Source organism: Anolis sagrei, chromosome 13 (genome assembly GCF_037176765.1).
Source record: "Anolis sagrei isolate rAnoSag1 chromosome 13, rAnoSag1.mat, whole genome shotgun sequence".
Lineage (NCBI taxonomy): Eukaryota > Metazoa > Chordata > Lepidosauria > Squamata > Dactyloidae > Anolis > Anolis sagrei.
In genome coordinates, this window is record NC_090033.1 from 18,608,662 (window position 1) to 18,621,161 (window position 12,500).

The 12,500-nt window shown below is 23.5% G+C and overlaps 2 protein-coding genes across 6 annotated transcripts in view; one reads left to right on the forward strand and one right to left on the reverse strand.

The window, feature by feature from the left end:
- The window catches only part of LOC137097794 (dynein heavy chain-like), a 12,874-nt gene extending 1,297 nt beyond the window's left edge, over positions 1 to 11,577 (reverse strand). The window contains exons 1-2 of the mRNA XM_067472924.1: positions 11,378 to 11,577; positions 1 to 618 (exon numbers count right to left, since the gene is read on the reverse strand). The exon at positions 1 to 618 is cut by the window's left edge and continues 710 nt beyond it. Of these exons, the coding sequence (XP_067329025.1) occupies positions 1 to 618; positions 11,378 to 11,577 (818 nt within the window). The remainder of the gene's footprint in view (positions 619 to 11,377) is intronic.
- Positions 1 to 12,500, forward strand: part of ACOT7 (acyl-CoA thioesterase 7) — a 65,101-nt gene that overhangs the window by 46,726 nt on the left and 5,875 nt on the right. The gene's annotated exons all lie outside the window — the stretch shown is intronic.

Consider the following 12,500-nt stretch of genomic DNA (forward strand, 5'->3'; position numbering starts at 1 on the left):
ATAGATGGCTGGCTGGATGGATAGAAGATGTAATAGATGGTAGAGATGATGGATGTATGGATGGATGGATGGATAGAAGAGATGATGGATGGATAGACAGATAGATGGTAGAGGTGATGGATGGATGGATGGATAGAAGAGATGATGGATGGATACCTGGATGAAAGGATAGGTAGATGATGGATGGATAGCTGGATGGAAAGATAGATAGAAGAGATGATGGATGGATAGATAGATGGTAGAGATGATGGATGGATGGATGGATGGATGGATGGATGGATGGATAGATAGATAGATAGATAGATAGATAGACAGACAGATAGATGGTAGAGGATGGATGGATGATAGAAGAGGTGATAGATGGTAGAGTTGATGGATGGATGGATAGAAGAGATGGATGGATAGAAAGATAGATGGTAGAGTTGATGGATGGATGATAGAAGAGGTGATAGACGGTAGAGATGATGGATGGATAGAAGAGATGATGGATGGATAGAGAGATGGTAGAGTTGATTGAATGGATGGATAGAGAGAGGGAGGGATAGATGGATGGGTGGGTGGATGGATAGATAGATGGAGGGATGGATAGATAGATATACAGACAAATAAAGAGATATACTGTTGAAATAGATATAGATGTGAGATAGAGATGGATAGATAGATGGATGGTGGGTGGATAGATAGATAGATAGATAGATAGATAGATAGAGGGATGGAGAGATGGATGGATGGATGGATGGACGAACGGGTGGATAGATAGATATAGATAGATAGATAGATAGATAGATAGATAGAGGATGGATAGGAGGATGGATAGATGGATGAATAGATGGATAGATAGATAGATAGATAGATAGAAGAATGGTTGGATAGATGAATGAACAGACATTTGAGAGAGATGATTGATAGGTACAGAACAGAAGAAAGAGAGAGAGAGAGAGAATTGCAGCCTAAATGGCTGCAATTCCATCCTTCCTTCCTTCCATCCATCCATCCATTCATTCTGTTGCTTCCCTGGTTTGCTAGCCAGTGTTTCTTCCCTTTGAGCAAGCCTGTGAACACAATAATAACAATAATAATAATAAGAAGAAGAATAGGAAGAATTCAGGAAGGAATATCTCTCCATCCCTCTATCTATCTATCTGTGCAAGAGACCCGGATGAGCCGAGGATCTTCCGACGTTCCTTGCCTGTTTTCGGGCCTATTTTTAGCCTCCTTTCGCCGAGGGAGACGGCAGTGGCGGCGGAGCGCTCCTCAATTAATCCCTTCCGCCCCAACGAGCCCTGCCTTTCTTCCCGAGCGCTTCCACGAGGCGGCCGCCTCGGCCTTTATGTAATGCAGGAAGTGGAAAGTGCCGTCTTAAGGGGATGGCTCTCTTGCCTTTCCCTTTAAATCCAGATGGATTGAATAATAGGAAATCTGGAATATAAATATATTTATAATATAACATATAATACATTCTGTAGTATACAATATATTATAAATTATTACATTTCCATAAATCTACATGTTATTATTATATATTTACATATTATTATATCCACATATTATTATTATTATTATATTTACATATTATTATTATTATTAGTCATAGCATGCTTACTCTCACGCAGGAATCTACATATTATTATTATTATTATTATTATTATATTTACATATTTTTACACATTATTATATTTACATATTGTATCTACATATTATTATATATTTACATATTATTATTATTATTGGTCATATACTTCCTCTCACACAGAAATCTGCATGTTATTGTTGTTATTATATTTTCATATTATTACATATTATTATATTTACATATTATTGTGTCTACATATTATTATATATTTACATATTATTATATCCACATATTATATTTACATATTATTATTATTATTACTGGTCGTATACTTTCTCTCACGTAGAAATAACAAGAAATATTATTATTATTATATTTTCATATTATTACATATTATATTTCCATATTATTGTGTCTACATATTATTATTATTATTATATATTTACATATTATTATATTCACATATTATATTTACATATTATTATTATTATTATTGGTCGTATACTTCCTCTCACACAGAAATCTGCATGTTATTGTTGTTATTATATTTTCATATTATTACATATTATTATATTTACATATTATTGTGTCTACATATTATTATTATTATATATTTACATATTATTATTATTATTATTATTGGTCATATACTTTCTCTCACACAGAAATCTGCATGTTATTGTTGTTATTATTATATTTACATATTATTACATATTATTACATTTACATATTATTATATCTACATATTATTATTATATATTTACATATTATTATTATTATTATTGGACGTATACTTCCTCTCACACAGAAATCTGTATGTTATTGTTGTTATTATTATATTTTCATATTATTACATATTATATTTACATATTATTATATCCACATATTATTATTATATATTTCCATATTATTATTGTTATTATTGGACGTATACTTCCTCTCACACAGAAATCTGCATGTTATTGTTGTTATTATTATATTTTCATATTATTACACATTTATTTACATATTATTGTATCTACATATTATTATTATTATATTTACATATTATTATTATTATTATTATTATTGGACGTATACTTCCTCTCACACAGAAATCTGCATGTTATTGTTGTTATTATATTTTCATATTATTACATATTATTATATTTACATATTATTGTGTCTACATATTATTATTATTATATATTTCCATATTATTATCATTATTATTGGACGTATACTTCCTCTCACACAGAAATCTGCATGTTATTGTTATTATTATATTTTCATATTATTACATATTATTATATTTACATATTATTGTGTCTACATATTATTATTATTATATATTTACATATTATTATTATTATTATTGGACGTATACTTCCTCTCACACAGAAATCTGCATGTTATTGTTATTATTATATTTTCATATTATTACATATTATTATATTTACATATTATTGTGTCTACATATTATTATTATTATATATTTACATATTATTATCATTATTATTGGACGTATACTTCCTCTCACACAGAAATCTGCATGTTATTGTTATTATTATATTTTCATATTATTACATATTATTATATTTACATATTATTGTGTCTACATATTATTATTATTATATATTTACATATTATTATTATTATTATTGGACGTATACTTCCTCTCACACAGAAATCTGCATGTTATTGTTATTATTATATTTTCATATTATTACATATTATTATATTTACATATTATTGTGTCTACATATTATTATTATTATATATTTACATATTATTATCATTATTATTGGACGTATACTTCCTCTCACACAGAAATCTGCATGTTATTGTTATTATATTTTCATATTATTACATATTATTATATTTACATATTATTGTGTCTACATATTATTATTATTATATATTTACATATTATTATTATTATTATTGGACGTATACTTCCTCTCACACAGAAATCTGCATGTTATTGTTATTATTATATTTTCATATTATTACATATTATTATATTTACATATTATTGTGTCTACATATTATTATTATTATATATTTACATATTATTATCATTATTATTGGACGTATACTTCCTCTCACACAGAAATCTGCATGTTATTGTTGTTATTATATTTTCATATTATTACATATTATTATATTTACATATTATTGTGTCTACATATTATTATTATTATATATTTACATATTATTATCATTATTATTGGACGTATACTTCCTCTCACACAGAAATCTGCATGTTATTGTTATTATTATATTTTCATATTATTACATATTATTATATTTACATATTATTGTGTCTACATATTATTATTATTATATATTTACATATTATTATTATTATTATTGGACGTATACTTCCTCTCACACAGAAATCTGCATGTTATTGTTATTATTATATTTTCATATTATTACATATTATTATATTTACATATTATTGTGTCTACATATTATTATTATTATATATTTACATATTATTATCATTATTATTGGACGTATACTTCCTCTCACACAGAAATCTGCATGTTATTGTTATTATTATATTTTCATATTATTACATATTATTATATTTACATATTATTGTGTCTACATATTATTATTATTATATATTTACATATTATTATCATTATTATTGGACGTATACTTCCTCTCACACAGAAATCTGCATGTTATTGTTGTTATTATATTTTCATATTATTACATATTATTATATTTACATATTATTGTGTCTACATATTATTATTATTATATATTTACATATTATTATCATTATTATTGGACGTATACTTCCTCTCACACAGAAATCTGCATGTTATTGTTATTATTATATTTTCATATTATTACATATTATTATATTTACATATTATTGTGTCTACATATTATTATTATTATATATTTACATATTATTATCATTATTATTGGACGTATACTTCCTCTCACACAGAAATCTGCATGTTATTGTTGTTATTATATTTTCATATTATTACATATTATTATATTTACATATTATTGTGTCTACATATTATTATTATTATATATTTACATATTATTATCATTATTATTGGACGTATACTTCCTCTCACACAGAAATCTGCATGTTATTGTTATTATTATATTTTCATATTATTACATATTATATTTACATATTATTGTGTCTACATATTATTATTATTATATATTTACATATTATTATTATTATTATTGGACGTATACTTCCTCTCACACAGAAATCTGCATGTTATTGTTATTATTATATTTTCATATTATTACATATTATTATATTTACATATTATTGTGTCTACATATTATTATTATTATATATTTACATATTATTATCATTATTATTGGACGTATACTTCCTCTCACACAGAAATCTGCATGTTATTGTTATTATTATATTTTCATATTATTACATATTATTATATTTACATATTATTGTGTCTACATATTATTATTATTATATATTTACATATTATTATCATTATTATTGGACGTATACTTCCTCTCACACAGAAATCTGCATGTTATTGTTATTATTATATTTTCATATTATTACATATTATATTTACATATTATTGTGTCTACATATTATTATTATTATATATTTACATATTATTATTATTATTATTGGACGTATACTTCCTCTCACACAGAAATCTGCATGTTATTGTTATTATTATATTTTCATATTATTACATATTATTATATTTACATATTATTGTGTCTACATATTATTATTATTATATATTTACATATTATTATCATTATTATTGGACGTATACTTCCTCTCACACAGAAATCTGCATGTTATTGTTATTATTATATTTTCATATTATTACATATTATTATATTTACATATTATTGTGTCTACATATTATTATTATTATATATTTACATATTATTATCATTATTATTGGACGTATACTTCCTCTCACACAGAAATCTGCATGTTATTGTTATTATATTTTCATATTATTACATATTATTATATTTACATATTATTGTGTCTACATATTATTATTATTATATATTTACATATTATTATTATTATTATTGGACGTATACTTCCTCTCACACAGAAATCTGCATGTTATTGTTATTATATTTTCATATTATTACATATTATTATATTTACATATTATTGTGTCTACATATTATTATTATTATATATTTACATATTATTATCATTATTATTGGACGTATACTTCCTCTCACACAGAAATCTGCATGTTATTGTTGTTATTATATTTTCATATTATTACATATTATTATATTTACATATTATTGTGTCTACATATTATTATTATTATATATTTACATATTATTATCATTATTATTGGACGTATACTTCCTCTCACACAGAAATCTGCATGTTATTGTTATTATTATATTTTCATATTATTACATATTATTATATTTACATATTATTGTGTCTACATATTATTATTATTATATATTTACATATTATTATTATTATTATTGGACGTATACTTCCTCTCACACAGAAATCTGCATGTTATTGTTATTATTATATTTTCATATTATTACATATTATTATATTTACATATTATTGTGTCTACATATTATTATTATTATATATTTACATATTATTATCATTATTATTGGACGTATACTTCCTCTCACACAGAAATCTGCATGTTATTGTTATTATTATATTTTCATATTATTACATATTATTATATTTACATATTATTGTGTCTACATATTATTATTATTATATATTTACATATTATTATCATTATTATTGGACGTATACTTCCTCTCACACAGAAATCTGCATGTTATTGTTGTTATTATATTTTCATATTATTACATATTATTATATTTACATATTATTGTGTCTACATATTATTATTATTATATATTTACATATTATTATCATTATTATTGGACGTATACTTCCTCTCACACAGAAATCTGCATGTTATTGTTATTATTATATTTTCATATTATTACATATTATTATATTTACATATTATTGTGTCTACATATTATTATTATTATATATTTACATATTATTATTATTATTATTGGACGTATACTTCCTCTCACACAGAAATCTGCATGTTATTGTTATTATATTTTCATATTATTACATATTATTATATTTACATATTATTGTGTCTACATATTATTATTATTATATATTTACATATTATTATTATTATTATTGGACGTATACTTCCTCTCACACAGAAATCTGCATGTTATTGTTATTATTATATTTTCATATTATTACATATTATTATATTTACATATTATTGTGTCTACATATTATTATTATTATATATTTACATATTATTATCATTATTATTGGACGTATACTTCCTCTCACACAGAAATCTGCATGTTATTGTTGTTATTATATTTTCATATTATTACATATTATTATATTTACATATTATTGTGTCTACATATTATTATTATTATATATTTACATATTATTATCATTATTATTGGACGTATACTTCCTCTCACACAGAAATCTGCATGTTATTGTTATTATTATATTTTCATATTATTACATATTATTATATTTACATATTATTGTGTCTACATATTATTATTATTATATATTTACATATTATTATTATTATTATTGGACGTATACTTCCTCTCACACAGAAATCTGCATGTTATTGTTATTATTATATTTTCATATTATTACATATTATTATATTTACATATTATTGTGTCTACATATTATTATTATTATATATTTACATATTATTATCATTATTATTGGACGTATACTTCCTCTCACACAGAAATCTGCATGTTATTGTTGTTATTATATTTTCATATTATTACATATTATTATATTTACATATTATTGTGTCTACATATTATTATTATTATATATTTACATATTATTATCATTATTATTGGACGTATACTTCCTCTCACACAGAAATCTGCATGTTATTGTTGTTATTATATTTTCATATTATTACATATTATTATATTTACATATTATTGTGTCTACATATTATTATTATTATATATTTACATATTATTATCATTATTATTGGACGTATACTTCCTCTCACACAGAAATCTGCATGTTATTGTTATTATTATATTTTCATATTATTACATATTATTATATTTACATATTATTGTGTCTACATATTATTATTATTATATATTTACATATTATTATCATTATTATTGGACGTATACTTCCTCTCACACAGAAATCTGCATGTTATTGTTGTTATTATATTTTCATATTATTACATATTATTATATTTACATATTATTGTGTCTACATATTATTATTATTATATATTTACATATTATTATCATTATTATTGGACGTATACTTCCTCTCACACAGAAATCTGCATGTTATTGTTATTATTATATTTTCATATTATTACATATTATTATATTTACATATTATTGTGTCTACATATTATTATTATTATATATTTACATATTATTATTATTATTATTGGACGTATACTTCCTCTCACACAGAAATCTGCATGTTATTGTTATTATTATATTTTCATATTATTACATATTATTATATTTACATATTATTGTGTCTACATATTATTATTATTATATATTTACATATTATTATCATTATTATTGGACGTATACTTCCTCTCACACAGAAATCTGCATGTTATTGTTATTATTATATTTTCATATTATTACATATTATTATATTTACATATTATTGTGTCTACATATTATTATTATTATATATTTACATATTATTATCATTATTATTGGACGTATACTTCCTCTCACACAGAAATCTGCATGTTATTGTTGTTATTATATTTTCATATTATTACATATTATTATATTTACATATTATTGTGTCTACATATTATTATTATTATATATTTACATATTATTATCATTATTATTGGACGTATACTTCCTCTCACACAGAAATCTGCATGTTATTGTTATTATTATATTTTCATATTATTACATATTATTATATTTACATATTATTGTGTCTACATATTATTATTATTATATATTTACATATTATTATTATTATTATTGGACGTATACTTCCTCTCACACAGAAATCTGCATGTTATTGTTATTATTATATTTTCATATTATTACATATTATTATATTTACATATTATTGTGTCTACATATTATTATTATTATATATTTCCATATTATTATCATTATTATTGGACGTATACTTCCTCTCACACAGAAATCTGCATGTTATTGTTATTATTATATTTTCATATTATTACATATTATTATATTTACATATTATTGTGTCTACATATTATTATTATTATATATTTACATATTATTATTATTATTATTGGACGTATACTTCCTCTCACACAGAAATCTGCATGTTATTGTTATTATTATATTTTCATATTATTACATATTATTATATTTACATATTATTGTGTCTACATATTATTATTATTATATATTTCCATATTATTATCATTATTATTGGACGTATACTTCCTCTCACACAGAAATCTGCATGTTATTGTTGTTATTATATTTTCATATTATTACATATTATTATATTTACATATTATTGTGTCTACATATTATTATTATTATATATTTACATATTATTATCATTATTATTGGACGTATACTTCCTCTCACACAGAAATCTGCATGTTATTGTTATTATTATATTTTCATATTATTACATATTATTATATTTACATATTATTGTGTCTACATATTATTATTATTATATATTTACATATTATTATTATTATTATTGGACGTATACTTCCTCTCACACAGAAATCTGCATGTTGTTGTTATTATTATATTTTCATATTATTACATATTATTATATTTACATATTATTGTATCTGCATATTACTATTATATATTTACATATTATTTTAACCACATGGTATTATTGTATTTACGTACCATAAATATTACTATTAGTCGTATTGTGCTTCCTCTCATATAATAATAGTAATATGTAGGTAAAAGGTAAATATAATATATAATATATAATAATAATATACAATAATATATTATAATAATATATTAATATAATAATATAATATTATAATATATATATAATAATATAATATTATTAATATAATAATATAATAATAATATACAATAATATAATATAATAATATACAATAAGATACAATAATATGTAAATATAATAATAATAACAATAATAATAGTAATAATAATAACAATAATATGTAGATTCCTGCGTGAGAGAAAGCATAGTATGACTAATAATAATAATAATAATATGGAAATATAATAATAATGTGTATATAATGATATGTAAATATATAATAATAACATGTAGATATAATATGGAAATGTAATAATAATAATAATGTGCTGATTTCTGCATGAGAGAAAGTATACAGTATAAATATAAATATAATAATATGTAATATGAAAATATAATAATAATAATGTGCTGATTTCTGCATGAGAGAAAGTATACAACCAATAATAAAAATAAAAATAATAAGTAAATATAATGTGTGGCTATAATAATAAGTAAATATATAATAATATGTATTTAATTTTATATTTTTATATTATATTATCTTTATATTATATATATCTTTATATTATATGTCTTTATTATATATATGTTATCTATTATCTATCTTTTATATATTATCTACTATATAAAAGATAGATAATCGATAATATAAAGATATATAATAGATAATATATCAAAGATAGATAATATATAATATTTTTATATTATATTATCTTTATATTATATATATCTTTATATTATATGTCTTTATTATATATCTTATAATAGATAACATAATTATCTATCTTTTATATATTATCTACTATATAAAAGATAGATAATCGATAATATAAAGATATATAATAGATATATAAAGATATATAATAGACATGATATAAAGATATATTTATAATAAATATAAATACAAATATATATAAAATATATATTTATATATATATAATATATAAAATAAATATATATAAATATAAATATGTCTTTATATTATATATATTATATTATCTATTATCTATCTTTTATATATTATCTATTATATAAAAGATAGATAATAGATAATATAGATATATAATAGATATATAGATATATAATAAAGACATATAATATAAAGATATAGTTATAATATAATAAAAAGTTATATATAATATAAAGATAATATAATATAAAAATATAAAACTAAATACACTTAAGCATCTCATCTCAATTAAATATAATTTTATAATATAATAGAAAGATATATAATAGATCATATATAAAAGATATATAATAGATATATAAAGATATATAATAAAGACATATAATATAAAAATAATATAATACAAAAATATAAAACTAAATACACTTACGCATCTCATCTAAATTAAATATAATTTTATAATATAATAGAAAGATATATAATGGATAATATATAAAAGATATATAAAGATATATAATAAAGACATATAAAAATAATATAATATAAAAATAGAAAATTAAATACACTTAAGCATCTCATCTAAATTAAATATAATTTTATAATATAATAGAAAGATATATAATAGATCATATATAAAAGATTGATTATATATCTTTCTTTTATATTATAAAATTATATTTAATTGAGATGAGATGCGTAAGTGTTTGGCTCTTGGTTCTGAATAGCAGAGGCTGCTGTAGTGTGTTCCTATTGTGGGGTTGGGCTAGATGCCCTCTGGGAACCCCTCCCAAGCTCGATGGCTGCTTTTCTCCTTGGCTTGGCTTGTTGTTTCCTTTGCGGCACCTGCCAGGCGGGTTGCGAGGGGGAGGCGAGGCGGCCGCCTCGGGCCAAGAACAGCCGCCGCCGCACCACCACCACCACCGCCACGCCTGGCTTCCCACCGAGCCTCGCATGCATGCGCCACGATGCGCCTTTCACGCTCCAGCGGAGGCCTCCTGGCCCCGAAATGCCCCCGCCTGGTTGCGTGCGGAGGACTACACAGCCCATCGTCCACCGCAGAATCATGGAAGGGTCTCTGCCCCAAATGGGATGAGTGGGAGGCCCTTCACAGCCCGAAAGAGAAAGAGACGGAAGTGAAAACACAGGCCTGAGTGGAGGGGAAGAGAAAGGAAGGAGGACAAGATGAAAGGGAAGGGAGGAAGGAAGGAAGAAAATAGATGGAGGGGGGAGGAAGGAAAGGAGGGAAGGGATTGATGGAAGGAAGGGAGGAAGGAAAGGGATGGAAGGAAGGATAGAAGAGGAAGGAGAAGGAAGGAAAATGGATGGCAGAAGGAAGGAAGGAATGATGAAAGGGGAGGGAGAAATGGATGGAAGAAAAAGGAAGGAAGGAAAGAAGGAAGGAAGGAAGGAAAGGAATGGAAGGAAGGATGGAAGAGGAAGGAGAAGGAAGGAAAATGGATGGAAGAAGGAAGGAAGGAATGATGAAAGGGGAGGGAGAAATGGATGGAAGAAAAAGGAAGGAAGGAAGGAAAGGAATGGAAGGAAGGATGGAAGAGGAAGGAGAAGGAAGAAAATGGATAGAAGAAGGAAGGAAGGAATGATTAAAGGGGAGGGAGAAATGGATGGAAGGAAAAGGAAGGAAAGAAGGAAGGAAGGGACTGATGGAAGGAAGGAAAGGGGTGGAAGGAATGATGAAAGGAAGGAGAATGAAGGAAAATGGATGGAAGAAGGAAGGAAGGAAGGAGTGATTAAAGGGGAGGGAAAAATGGATGGAAGAAAAAGGAAGGAAGGAAGGAAAGAAGGAAGGAAGGAAGGGACTGATGGATGGAAGGAAGGAAAGGGATGGAAGGAAGGATAGAAGAGGAAGGAGAAGGAAGGAAAATGGATGGAAGAAGGAAGGAAGGAGTGATTAAAGGGGAGGGAGAAATGGATGGAAGAAAAAGGAAGGAAGGAAGGAAGGGACTGATGGA